Source organism: Saccopteryx bilineata, chromosome 4, assembly GCF_036850765.1.
Source record: "Saccopteryx bilineata isolate mSacBil1 chromosome 4, mSacBil1_pri_phased_curated, whole genome shotgun sequence".
Taxonomy (NCBI): Eukaryota; Metazoa; Chordata; class Mammalia; order Chiroptera; family Emballonuridae; genus Saccopteryx; species Saccopteryx bilineata.
The window spans coordinates 165,663,229-165,677,475 of record NC_089493.1 but is presented as its reverse complement, the minus strand read 5'-3'; the positions used below and the strand labels follow the sequence as shown (position 1 = coordinate 165,677,475).

Sequence of the window (14,247 nt, the reverse complement as noted above, 5' to 3'; positions counted from 1 at the left end):
TTGATTGTTGAAATTGTATGATTTGTCATGTTGTAATTTGTGTAATATGCCTAATTTCCTTGCACAGGGATGCGGTGATGTAGATTGTGGGTAGTAAAGTGAGCATAGGGGTGGATTGTTGGGCAGATAAAATATAATATATTATGCTCACTTTGTTAAAGATGGCGCTGCCCACATGGAAGCCTGTCGCCCAGATGATATTAATGTGTGTTGGGGGTGGGCTGTGGGCAGGCAGGATCCTTGTAGCCTGGGGCTTGGGTTTTTTTTTGTTGTTGTTGTTTATTTTTTTTTGTATTTTTCCGAAGCTAGAAACAGGGAGACAGATAGACTCCCGCATGCACCCGACCAGGATCCACCCGGCATGCCAGGTGGATACCAGGGGGCGACACTCTGCCCACCAGGGGGCGATGCTCTGCCCCTCCAGGGTGCGCTCTGCCGCAACCAGAGCCACTCTAGCGCCTGGGGCAGAGGCCAAGGAGCCATCCCCAGCGCCCGGGCCATCTTTGCTCCAATGGAGCCTCGGCTGCAGGAGGGGAAGAGAGAGACAGAGAGGCAGGAGAGGGGGAGGGGTGGAGAAGCAGATGGGCGCCTCTCCTGTGTGCCCTGGCCGGGAATCGAACCCGGGACTTCTGCACGCCAGGCCGACGCTCTACCACTGAGCCAACCGGCCAGGGCCTGGGGCTTGGTTTTAGGACTAAGCCTTTCCCACCCTTTTTGATGTGGGGTGGTGCAATTCCATCATGCCTCAGATAAGTGACTTTGTATTAGAGCAGGCGTCCCCAAACTACGGCCCGCGGGCCGCAATGCGGCCTCCTGAGGCCATTTATCCACCCCCACTGCACTTCTGGAAGGGGCACCTCTTTCATTGGTGGTCAGTGAGAGGACCACTGTATTTGGCAGCCCTCCAATGGTCTGAGGGACAGTGAACTGGCCCCCTGTGTAAAAAGTTTGGAGACCCCTGTTAGAGACTTCCCTATTTTGTATATTGGATTAAAGGTTTGATTTCTGCACTATAAAGTGGGGCAGACCAGGAGCTTGCTCTCTGGATTCCTGAGATTAGCATTAGAGGAGAGAGCAGAGAGGAGAGCAGAGAGAGGCCACGTGGAATAGAGGAGAGGCAGCCAAGATGGCAGATGTTGAAAGAGAAGCCAGTTAGTGCAGAGTTTGTGTAGAGAGAAGGAGATGGGGAACAAAGGAGAATGAGGCTAGTGAGCTAGAAACCTTTGATTCTAGGAAACTCGGATAAGTCAGTAGGTTTGTGAGCACTGAATGAGTGGGTTTTGGAGCCCAGTGTTTTTACTTACCCGCCGGGTGCAAGCTAGGATTAAAGATAATGGCCCACCAGTTCGTGGCTCTGTTTCATTACCGTCTGTCAGAATCCAATGCAAACCTGCATGGGCCAGGTTGCTGTGATGGTGGTGGCCCTGGCCACTGGCCATACACCCATCTCTTGAGATGAAAAAGTTTTGTGTCTAGCAATTTTAAACTGAAGATTTAAAAATAGACAAGTTCATTTTGCATTATTTTTTGAAACTGGAAGACATCATGATATGCAGTGGTAAAATCATGAAAAACTCGTGTAACTGGACGTGGAAGACAGAAGGAATAGACATTATAGAATGAAGACTTGAAAATAAGAATTACTTTGATGTTGATATGAATTTGGTCTGAGTTGATACTGAATTTGTCCAGAAGCCTGGGCAATAAGTAGAAGTTTTTGCTGATATTCCAAGTGTGTGGTTTTGCCAGCGGGGGTAGCAAGGTGGCAGAGACCGATGCAGTCTCCTGGGCCGGAGCTGACTGCTGTAGGAGTGCAGGCCTGTTCCGTAGGGCCCCACGGGGCCGACGCTATGTGGCACTCACTGTCCGGCTGCTGCCCCCTTTCTGCACAACACCTGGACAAGTGCATTCTTCAGTGCTCTATTGTTGGATGTTATAAGCATTTCCCTCTTATAATCTCAAGTACAGTCTAAGAGTTGTTTATTGAAGGATGCTGAAATTCTCACTCTGATATCACAATGATAGGATTATATCGGGTATAGCAATGTGATTAAATGAAATTCTGTAGCAATAACATACATTTGTGACCAACAAATTCTGGTCACTATGAGTCTTTATGGTGCTCCTGTTTGCAAGGACTCGTGTACAAGTCGGACACTTGGGAGAATGAGTAAAGAGATATGGCTGTTTCTTGTCTTCAGAAAGTTTGAAGACGAACAGGAATTGGGGGTTCACACAAAACTGATGAAGATTTGTGGATGCCACAGCATTTGGCACCTACGAGGAAAAGTCTCTATCATTGAATGAGTATCTGGGCCAAGTGGAGAAGTTAGAGGCAGGGATACGTAGAGAGGTATGTTGGTATAGGCCTTGAGCCATACGGGCATTCATTGACATTTCCCTGCCAGGCCTGTCAGACCAGGCTGCTCCCCTGCCCTCTACCCTAGCCTTAGCCCAGATCTTCTGGGCATTTGAGTGGTCAGCGTGAAACCACAGATGCTCGTGTGAGGGTGGGTTTGAGACGGCACTGGCTGCACTTGGGCGCCTGGGCCAGGGCTCTGCACTCCTGGCTCCTGTGTGGCTCAGCCACGTGCATCCTTGTATGGGATGAGTGTTCTCAAAAAGGGAGCCTTCAGGTCATGTCCATTAAGCGGGAATGGAGCCACAACTATGTTCTCAGGGCAGGAACCAGTGATGAAGCCACCATACTTCTGAGGTGACTGCAGGGCAAATAATGTGCAGACAATATTTCCTTTGACTCATCTTCTATAGTCCTGGTCCAGATGTGGCTTCTGAAAGTCAAGTTCTTTGTCTAAGTTGAGATGTTTAATTGAGGACTCAGATGGGAAGGAGGTAAACTTCCAGAGGTCTGTTTTCCTCAGTGTGTCACTGTCTTGGATTCCTGGCAGGCAGCAGTTTCATTAGAAAAGCAGATTTCATCCTGACTCATCTGCCTTGGTGAGACGTGATACAGCTTTTTAGGACTCATGAAGCCTGTCATCTTGCTGGACAGAGCAGAGGGCACACTGTCCGATCGGCAGTGGCGGCTACAGGACCTGGCCATGGCCGTGGAAAACGTTGCAGAGTTTGCTGCGGGGCCAGAGTTTTTTCCTGGAATTTCCTGGCCTTTGTCTGCTTGGTACAACTTCATGTACCCAGACACCTGTTTTTAGAGTCCACTTCCTTCTGGGGAAAGAGCCACTGTCTTGCAGAGCACTCTGCTTTCTGTATCAAGTGAACTCCTCCCTGTGTGTAGGGTGAGGGGAGCAGGTGTGTGTACCTGGCACCCAGTTGACAATATGCTCCTGAAAGTCGGTCACTGGTCACAGAGAGGCTGTGACCATTGGGCATAAAGTCACATGTGGCAACCCGGCCCATTCACCTAATCCTTGTTTCTCCTATTACAGCAGAAAAAATCCTATCTGGAGCGCAGTGTGAAGGAAGCCGAGGACAACATCCGGGAAATGCTGATGGCACGAAGGGCACAGTAGGAAGCCTCTGGGGGAAGCTTTTCCCTGCCAGGCCTGTCAGACTAGGCTTCCTCCTGACCCCTCCCATCCCTGGCAAGGACACAGGGCCATGTGGGGAAGTGGCCTCTGCTTTACCCAGATGGACGTTTTATTGGGATGTCTGGTAACCTGTGTTTTCTACATCGCCCTGAGCCCCTTTCAAATTTAAGTCCTGTGTTTTTTATCTTGGCTCTGTTACCACCCTGCCTAAGACACTGCTCTCCCCTGGAGGGAAGTCGTGAAGTCCCAGAAGAAGGGAGCCAGGACAGATTGGGGAGCTCTGCCCACACCCCCTGCTAGTCATGCTGGTCAGATTAATAAAAGGCATCTGTGCCACATTGCTAAGCCTGCTTTTCTTGAGCCAAAGAATGAGAACAGAGGCAGAAGCGAGCCCTTCCTGAGCTCCGCCCTGTCCCCCCCTGGGGCTCTGGCCCTCATCCTTCTGCATTGAAGCCTCCCCCTCTTCGTTTTCCCTTTCTCATCCTTCCAGTAAGCCCCTCAGGTTCCCAGCCTCCATGGAACATGCAGACCAATGGGAAAGGAGACCAGGGTACAACTGAATTAGAGTGGGACAGCAGATCCCTGGTGGCAGTCTGCCTCAAGATTCCTTTCCTGCTTCGTCCCAAACATTCCAGAAGGAAATTTAGTAATAAACCAGCACCTCCAGGACCGTCCCCTTGGTGTGCTGGAGCTGGTGACTCTGGCTCAGGATAGCCAGTCACTCAATTTTTAGGAATTTTGTTGCAAGCCAGTTGTGCAACAACTATTATTAAAAATTAAATGATGTAACTTTACAATTAAGTTATTAAAGAATAAAGTTAATATTCAAAACATATCCCTTCCTAATAACTAAATCTGCCCATGATCTGTGTTTTTGAGGTTAACAGTGCACTCCATGTTTCTCTGCCCAACTCCAGGACATCCTCGTAGCTTGAAATCAGCCGTGGTGGGGCTGTTGACACCATGGAAATCAGGTGCTACAGAATTGTGGGTTTTTGTTTGGGAAGAGAGAGAGCTGCTAGTTAAATATTTATAAGCACATCACTGCTCAGAGGGAAGGTGGGGCAGGCAGACAGACTCCGCAGTCAGGCCCCGACTGCCCCAGGCAGGGAAGCTGACTTGCTGCTATGGCAGTTCGGCGCCACCCTGTGGCCAAAGCTGAGATGGGCGGCCCGACTGCCTGGTGTGAATTGTGACAGCTCTTCTCTCTTGTACGTGTGACAAGGGGGTGGGTGGGTGTTGGGAAGGGATTGCAGGAAAAAAATTCTTTGGGTCTAGCCCACCCTGCCTGTGGGCTCCTGATCTCCCTGCCCTGTGGGCAACAGAGCCCACAGTTACCAAGTGGCCCTTTCCTAGCTCTGGGTAAATGCAGATATGGCTTATTGATAACCCCATCTTGAGACTAGGGGAAGAATACTAACTCCACAAGGGCCCCATTACCTGCCCCAAGGCCTCCCAGCCTTGGGACCCACTTTCCTAAGAAATCTAGCAGCCAGAATGAAAAGGTAAATAGGCCCCTCACCTCATACTGGACAGGGGCCACTAGCTGCGATACACAGGGCTTCAATTTTATCTGGAATAATTCAGACAGTTGAGGTTTACACAAATTTATTGAAACATACAGGATGTTAGCAGAGAAATCATTCAGTGGTGTTACATTATGCCACTACCTTGAATGTATAATTTTAAAATTATAAATATATATTTCATAACTAAGGCTTTGGCCAAAAAAAATAGAAGTAAAGTCATTTAGCACATTTGTGAAAGGCCAACAGGAAATGGATTTTGAACATTAGAAAGATAGAGTCACTGAATTAAACAGCAGCGCCCGCTAATCTAGAATCCCGCTGTGTTGAAGGCAGAAGTGTCTGCAGAGCTAGTCGTTTCAGCAATCAGAAGAGATGGGGGGCAGGCACACCTTTCGGAGGTGGCTGCAGCACTGGCAGGACAGCAGGCTGGTCTGGTCAGGTGAGCATGTCCCAGAGACAGCAACAACAGAGAGCAGTCCAGCAGGCCGTGAGGCAGGTGGATGGGCCCAAGTCATCCCTTCTTTGGTCTTCCACCACATACACTGGAGTGGAGAGAGGCGAGACAGTTAGACTGAACCTGGCACGACCCTGGGCCCTATGGAACCCATGCCTCCCAGAACACGGGAGCAGCCCGGCCTTTCTGCTTGTGCTGTTGTGATGATGACTGGAGGAGGCTGTCTGAGCTCCTTCCCCTCCTCAGGACACATCCCTACAGGAACAAGCACTAGGCAACCTATTACAGCTGCCTCGCACCTAGGCAGCCAGAGCTGTGATAAGAAATGTCCATTACTCTCTGGCAGTGTTGGCTAACCCAGCTTGCTTTATACACTGACAAGCACTAGGCTCCGTTCCCTGCACAGCCTGGGAGGAGTTTTCTTCAGAAGCAGTTAAGCTCTCTCCCAAGCGTGCGAGTAACCAAAATCTCCTAGAAAGGGGTTTGAATCATTAAAAGAATAACCAAGGGTCTTAGTTTTTCACACCTGGGCAGTACACAGTGTCAGGATGGCCCCCACCGCCAGCTCTCAGAGCAGCAAAGCAGGCAGGAGCCCGGCACACTTCACTCCCTTTTCTCAGGAAGGAGCTGGAAATCTGAGTCCTGTCAGGACTAAGTACTCTGTTAAGAGATTTGAGTGCAAAATAAATCCATAGGGCCACCCTTACTTGTCAGCTGACTTGCAGCTGACATTAGCCTCTTCCCGTAAGGACATCCTTAAAATGGCGATGGTCAACCCTGGCCTCAGAGAATCTGTGGCCGCTTTTAGCAGTGAGGACTTTAAACTTTTTGGAAGTTTGTGAATACGTGAATCTTATAAGTTAAACCAGCCCTTGCACAGTCTGTCAGTTCTCTTTTTGCACATCTATTTTTATACCTCCTCCTCGGTAACTTCCTCCCTCTGGAGCCTGGTGTAGTAGCTGGAACACGCCCAGCTAGTACTGAGCTTTCCCTGGTCCTGCCCTCCAGAGGCGTCCCTTTCCCTTCTCTCCAGGGCACACGTTTAATCTCAGTCCGCTGCTATGTGGCCCCACTCAGCAACACAAGCAAAGTACCCACCAAGAGGAAAGTCTAGTCGAAGACGACAACCTGTTTATTCTTAGGCCTGGTGAGCTATATTACCAGATTTAGTCCTAAGAGTAACCTCGAGATGGGTATTACCATCATTCCTGTTTCACAGGTGAGGGACTCTAGGCTTGAAGAGATTAAGTCTCTTCTTCAAACCCACGTGGCCAGCCAGGGGCAGGACCCAAACTCAGGCCCAGCTGGGGTAGAAAAGGGTCCAGGAATGAACAGGCTCCAGACAGTCATCTCTTCCCCCAGCCAGAGCCCACCCTATGCACTGAAGGCCTGGGCACTTCAGACGCTAGGATCACCACAGGAGGAAAGCCCCAAGCAAGGCGTCACCTGCCATCTGCCCAGAAGATGGGCCCAAGTCCCCAAAGTCCCCTGATTCTGTATGGGCAGTTCTGGACAGGGAAACCGAGGGCACAGCTGGCTGCGGAACCCTTGCATAAGCCCTTCCTGTAGTCTCCCACCAGAGCGCTGGCTCTGCTGCCACTGCTGGAAAGGCCCCCTCCCCTGCCGGCTCTAGAAGTAGCCTGCTTGACCCAGGCCTGAGACCCAGCCCAGGGCTGGGTTGCCATGTGAAAGGTCCTGTCTCTTAAGCCACCATTTATAGCGGGTCCCACATGGGCCTGACTCGCGCCAAGGGCCTTTCACGCACAGTCCCGCTGAGCCTCCCAACCCTGTCTCCTCACCACTTCCCTCTGTCAGAACCACTGAACCCCAGGCAGCCGAGTCAGGGAAACAAATGTCCCAGTCTCTCTTCCTCTGTCACTTTCTCCTGTAGTTCAGTTTGTCCCTGCCAGGGCGTATTTCACACGGCATACCCTGAAGCCTGGGTGATGGGCACTTGGAGCTCGCTGCTCCCAGATGGGCCCACAGAGGTGTCAGTCTGGCTGTGGGACAAAGGACTTCTGACCGGAGGGCTGCGTCCGCCTTGATAGGGTGGTCGGCGCTGTACGTACCTTTGAGACCCGAATCCCTTATTTCCTGGAGCACCAAGTCTTCCAAAGCCCTGAGGATTTTTTCCTTTTCGTTAGCTGAGGACAGGGCTGTCAGGATGAGGGGCGATGGGAGAGTGCATGGGGGGACGGCAGGAGTGGAGTAAGAGTGACTTGCTCTGAGGAAGGCCTCACAGTTCCTCACAGCACCACTACCGGCCCCAGAAATGGTGCATTTTATAGTTGTATACTCCTAGATGCCTTACCTACATGGGGGGTCTGAGGCACTGCACCCCAGAGGGTGCCTGCTATGCTGAATTGCATGGCTTCAGTCTGCCCTGACACCACCCAGCTGGCGACCACTGCTCCTCCTCGGAGATCAAGTGCCCCCTTGTGGTCAGTTTACATACACATCAGCCAAAAGGCTAACTTTCCCATTCCCTGTCTAGTGTCTGAGTAGCCAAGACCACCCTATTCAACCAGCAGCCTGTGCCCTGCCCTAGGCAAGAAGGGACAGGGGATTCTCCATTCCCAGAAAACTGCGGTTGAGTGGAGCTCAGATCCAGGGAAACCCTTCACCGTCTTGTCTTGGCTGCCCCCAAACAGCCCCTTGGCACCCACCTTCAGTGTTCTCAGCCCAGGGTGGGGCCTAACGGGGCTTTGCCATGTGAATGCAAGTGGAACAGAGGGGGGAAGGGTGCATGAGCATACAGTTGTGACCCAAAGGCCTAGACTAGGTCAGAAAGACCCAGCAAGTCCTGGGTGCAGAGTAGTGTCCAGCAGAGGCTCCCACTTCCCCTCCTGCCTCTGTGCCCAACTGTTTGTGCATCAAGCCCAGGTCTTCTACAAGGTCACCAGCCCACAGCCACCTAGCCCAGCAGCACCAAGTTTTAGGACTACTGTATTGTGCACCCCAGGGTGCATTCACAAAACCTGGTTCTGGACAGGCCATAGGCAGGTGGAGTCCAGGCCACAGGGGGGCCATGCAGAGATAACTCTCAAGAAATGTGAGCAGAGGCCTTTTCAGCTGAAGGCTCCTCAGTCAGCTCCTTCCTGAAATCTGAAACCGCTACATACTCGGCTCAGACTTTTTAAATGATTAATCAAGTGCTGGTGGTAACTGAGCCTTATCAGGCCCAGGCCCATCCATTTGTGAATGTACCTGTAGTAGTCCCAACCCAGGATGGCTAATAAGGAGAAGCAAACAAAAAGACGGGCCTCCCACAGAGTTCTTTATCTGGGGCCTTCTTGCTCCAGGAACGCGAAAGCCACACCTTGGCCTCTTGTGGCCCTGACCAGTGATGGCACCCAGGGCTGCTCCTCAGTTGCTAAGACCACTACAGCCCCGGCACCTTCTCAGAAATGCCCTCAGTGGGAATGACAGCTTCCCAGAGGCAGCAGGCCTGTAGCCTGAACTCATGTCAGTTGCCCTTAAGCAAACAGAAGATGCCCAGCCAGCCTTCCAGAGGTGTCAGCGGATGCGGAACAGCCCTCCTTCTCAGACCAAGACGCAGGGAAGGAGAGAAATCTGTAAGCATTTTAGGAATAAGGAAAATCTCAAGGTAGCTACAGGATGGATCCTGTCCTTTCCACGCAGGGCAGAGGGGAGTGCACACAACTTGCTGAGGATTCACTTCTTTCCTTTGATGTGTGTGTGTGGTGAGACCACTTGTTACTTTGCACAGGAGGTGCACTGGTGAGAGTGGCCCTGCAGCAGTGCGGCCAGGCCACCTGTGCGAGCCCATGAGCACCAGGTCAGTGTGCTGGGGGGAGCAAGATGGGGAAGGGGTGGCCAGGAATCGCAGAGGCGATCGAGGGTGTATAGTTTTCACTGGAGGCTGAGGGTTAAGAGCAGGAGAGATTAGGAGTATCTTCCACTATCCATGTTCTCCAGGGAGGTGGGACACGGGGCTGGCAGTGTTGGCACAGCCTTAGCCCAGGTTCTGCAGCAGCGGCTGCCTGTGCCTGCTAAGCTTGGGGGCCTTCCCCACGCCTCCTGGATCTCTGCCTGCCCTGCTTCTCATGCCTCCTCCTGTAGCTTCAGCTCTGGCCTTACTGTCTCTTCTGTGAAGCTGTGAGTCAGCATGTCTCCCAGCTCTGTCCCTCTCTCACTTCAGTGTTCCAAGATACCCACTTCAAGGTAGAACAGTCTGGGAGCTGCACATCACTGACCGCCACCCAGCTGGTCAGTCATGCTGCCTGCCGTCACTCCAGTGTTAAGTGTTCATGTGGATTGTTGACCTGTGTGTGGGTCCCTGTTCTTCCATCTCCAGAAGTGCAGCTGCCATCACCCTATGAGAGACGGCAGTTGCTGACCAAATAACCTGAAGAGACTGGTCAGAGTCTAGGGAACCCCAGGTCTGTCTCCCGCAAAGCATCCAGGAGGGAGGGGCCAGGCCCACCCTGGGCTCAGTCACAGGCCAGCTTGTGCTTTTGCCCTGTCCACCCCATTCGGCCCTGTGAAGAGTAGACCTGGGAGCACTGACACCGAGCCAGCTGGTAAGCAGGACTGCACCATCACCTCCTGGGGCCCTGTCTGTGGGCCAGACCTACTGGGGCAACTAGGACAGGTGGGGGGCCGGGAACAGCTGCAATACCGTGGATGACAGAGCTGCAGCTGAAACGACCCGGGATCATGATGGCCAGTCATTTGTTAGTAAGAGGAGGGTGCAGCTCAAAAGAGGAAAGTGACTTGACTGAGGTCACCTGGTAATCAAAGGCAGGTCCTGGCTTGTCACCAAGTCCTGGACTAGTGCTCTCCACACCAAGAGGAGGCTCACTTCACATCAGACAGCAGCCTGGCTGGCTGGAGAGTAAAAGGCCTTTCTATGCAGGAGGGCAAGATCTAGGCCTTGCTGTGCTCCAGAGATGTCCCCAGGGGGTCAGTGCCCATTAGCTCGGAACCAACTGGGAGACGAGGGAATGTCAGGTCTGTCCTGGCAGCCACTCGCAGTCTCTAGGCAGGCGAGTGGGTGTGTTTGCTGGCTCAGAACAAGGCACCACTGGGGGCTGGGGAGGAGAGGGGGTTTGCCCCTCCCCCAAAAGAGCTCTACTTACACTTTCCTCGCCACCCACCCTTTGGGTTGCTTCATTGTTGAAGGACAGTAGCTATGTAGGTGGGCTCTGGAGGGGCACTGCCCAAGTTCCAATCCTGACATGGCCACCAATAGGCTGTGTGACCCTAAACAAGTCACAGCTTCCCTGTGCCACAGTCTTCTCACTTGAACAATGGGAAAAAGTAGCCCTGGCCAGTAGCTTGGTTGGTTAAAGTGTCAGCCAGAAGTGGAGAGGTTGCCAGTTTGATTTCTGGTCAGGGCACATACAGGAACAGATCAACATTCCTGTCTCTCTCTTCTTTTCCCTCTAAAATCAATAAAATAAACATATATAAAGAAAATTGGAAAAAGTCATGCCTAAGAGCCTACATTTTTATGACAAAAACGAGAGAATATAAAATGCTTGACCTAGGGCCTGGCATAAAACGAGGGAGGACTTAATAACCAGAAGTCACAATGTGATGACATCCTACGGAAGAAACTGCCCAAAACTGTCTGTGACGATCATTAAGACAACATAGGAAGAACAGGACATGAAACACAGAATAGTCAAGTCAGAAGGAATGTACATACTTAAAAGACTAAAACTGAAGAGTAAGGTATTTTTCTTATGCCTTGAAAAAAAGAAGAAAGCTAATTGTGTGTGATCAGCTCACAGCTGCATCTCAGAAATTCCATCAAGACTGGTGGCCTTGTTAATTGACTCAGGAAAGGGACTGAATTTTCTGAGGACTAGATGGTGTCTTTAAAGAGGCAGCTTTCTCTCCAGTCTGTTTTTTTTTTGTCTAGGAAAAGAAAACGCAGAAATGGGGTAAAGGAGCTGACGGTATTTTCTGTCTATGCTCATGGAATATTAAGGTGAAAAGACCATCCTCTTCCTCCTCCCCCCACACTCTCACCTCTCAGATGGAGATGCAGGAGACAAGGAGGTCACCGAGGAGCCTGAGCAAGTGTGTCAGAACGCACAGTGCACGTTCCTCGTGTAACACTTAGTGCAGTACTGGCAGCCACCCAAAGACACTGTTCAGGAGAGACCATGCTATTCTGCAGGCAGGAAAGTGGAACTCACCCCACTTAAATCACAGAGAAAATACACCCCCCCACCACCACACACGCTAGTACCAACAAAAAAGGTCAAAACCAGTCCACATCCCTGCTACAAACTTGGGAGGTGGGCAGACCCTAGCTGAGGGCCTGGCTCTGTTCATTGCTGGGTGACCCTGGGTAAGTTAACTTCTTGGAGCCTCCACTTCCTCCTCTGTAGAAAGGAAAGATAGTTGTAGAAGCTGCTGAATGATAGAACATGGGAAAATGACAGAGACGGGTAGTAAGTCAAATGAGAATCAGTGAACTAAAGTGTCACTAAAGTGACAGGGAGATAAGTGCTTTTCATCTCCCTGTCTCCATCCCTTTCTTGCTAAGAAAAAGAAAAAGAAAAGGACAAAGATCTTAGTTTACAAACAGGAAAGTTTCATCATGGGGATGCTTAGTGAGATCATACAGTACCTTTCAAATGTATCCATCATCTGATACAGTCCACTGCTCATGTCCAAGAGCTAAGGACCTGAGGTGCCAGGCGCTCCGACTCAGATCTACACTCATGATGCTAGCCGGGTAGCACGCACCCAGGCCCGAGGGTACAGGGACCCGCACCCCCCAGACCTTGGGGGTGGGATGGGTCTGTCCAGATGAGTTTATAAAATGAAAGACTTACAGATAATTTTAGGTTTTTTTGTAAATCTGAGGAGATAATCAAGAGCCTCTCATACTGGTGACAGAAGCCACCAAAAGGTAAATTGAATGGTTTACTAGGGTGACAGCCCACTTGTGTTGCACAAGATGTCAGTGAATAATCTCATATACCCAGAGGGGAAGAGAAGAGCCTTAAAAGAGCCCCTGTATCTTGTTTATAGAGTAGAAAACAGTTCTTTTATCCTGATGTCAGCCAAGAGACGGGGTGGTGGGCAGTAATGGGCAGGAGGGCACAGGGTGAGAACACAAGAACAGGCACTTCCCAGGCACCCCACTGCTCTGTTGGAAGGCTGTATCAGACAGACGAGAGAAACCTTGGGCGTGAGCTGGGGAAGGTATCACTATAAGGATCACAGGGGCTTGACCAAGTGGTGGTGCAGTGGATAGAGCGTCAGCCTGGGACACAGAGGGCCCAGGTTTGAAACCCCAAGATCGCTGGCTTGAGCATGGGCTCAGTAGCTTGGCTGTAGGCTCCCAGTTAAGACACATGGGAAAGCAATCAATGAACAACTAAGGTGCCACAACAAAGAATTGATGCTTCACATTTCTCTCCCTTTCTGTCTGTCTGTCCCTCTGTCTCTTTCACTAAAAAAATAAAAAATTTTTAAAAAGGGATCAAAGGAGAGAGTGGTGTCAACAAATATGAGGAGCCCAAATGTCATGGGTTACATTACGACAGCAGAAGGAAGGAAGCAATTCATTGTATCACGAATATATTTCTAATGCAGTTTTTGAAGAAACAAGTATGAGTGGGGCTATGCCAGGCAGAAGAAATCAAGGAAAATCCAGAGGAACAAAATCTGATCATGCCCATAACACAACAGTTCTATGACCCCAGGGCAGGGAGATTCCGCTAATGGCTGGCAAACTATCATGATTTTGCTCACAAACTGCTCAGAACTGAGACTCATGAAAACCAAGGCTGTGAATGATGGTGGCTTACTTGACCCAGAGCCTGGTCTGGCTGACAAGCCCCTCATCATGCTAGTTATCTTTCCACAGCTGTTCCTACCCAATGTGACATAGACCACAGCTCATTTACTGCTAAACTTCAAAAGACACCAGTGTTGTCAGTCATAAGCTGGGCCTTGAACTCAGGAGTAATCACAACACAGCATAGGAAGGAAGGAGCACGCTTTCTTGCGTCAGAGGTTATGGTGTATTTGAACGGCAACCCATCAGGCCCCATAATGATCTAGATTTAATCCAATTCTAATCAGATTCCACCAGTAGTTTCTGTAAACTGATTCTAAAACTTATGGAAAGGCAAGAGAAGTAGAATAATTTTGAAAAAGAAGCTGGAGGAATCCTGCTACCTTATTTTAAGTAAGATTTAATATAAAGCTACAATCAAGACAAGTGTGGTACTGGGAAGGGACAGACACACAAATCAAAGAAATGAAACAGAGACAACAGGCCCACATAAACATGATCAACTGATATTTGACAGACACACAAAAGTAATTCAATGGAGAAAGGGCAGTCTTCAAGTGCTGTGAAAAAGTGGCATACCAAAAACTAATAAACCTCAACCATCTTAAATCTCACAATTTACATAAAAACCCAAGGGGGATCATAGATTTAAATGTAAAACACAAAACTGAAACTTTTAAAAGAAAACAATCTTCATGACCTGGGTTAGGCAAAGGGTTCTCAGACCTAACACAAGAGCATTCTCTAGTAAAGAAGAAAAGGCCCTGGCCGGATAGCTCAGTTGGTTAGAGCATCGTCCCAATACGCAAAGGCTGCCTGGTTTGGTCCCCAGTCAGGGTGCATACAGGGACAGACCGAGGTTTCTGTTGTTGCTCTCTCTCCCCTTTTTTTTTTTTTTTTGGCGACAGGGACAGAGAGAGGGGCAGACAGACAAGAAGGGAGAGAGATGAGAAACATCAGTTCTTCATT

The 14,247-nt window shown here is 50.2% G+C and overlaps 1 protein-coding gene across 4 annotated transcripts in view; it reads left to right on the top strand.

Moving 5' to 3' along the window:
• PFDN1 (prefoldin subunit 1) overlaps window positions 1-14,247 on the top strand; it is a 97,902-nt gene that overhangs the window by 78,006 nt on the left and 5,649 nt on the right. For 3 of the 4 annotated variants that reach the window (XM_066272689.1, XM_066272688.1, XM_066272691.1), the window contains one exon: window positions 3,408-4,344. The exons of the other annotated variant lie outside the window; for it this stretch is intronic. In XM_066272689.1, the coding sequence (XP_066128786.1) occupies window positions 3,408-3,491 (84 nt within the window). In that variant the 3' untranslated portion in view covers window positions 3,492-4,344. Of the gene's footprint in view, window positions 1-3,407; window positions 4,345-14,247 lie in introns of those variants that run through there. 4 annotated transcript variants of the gene reach the window in all.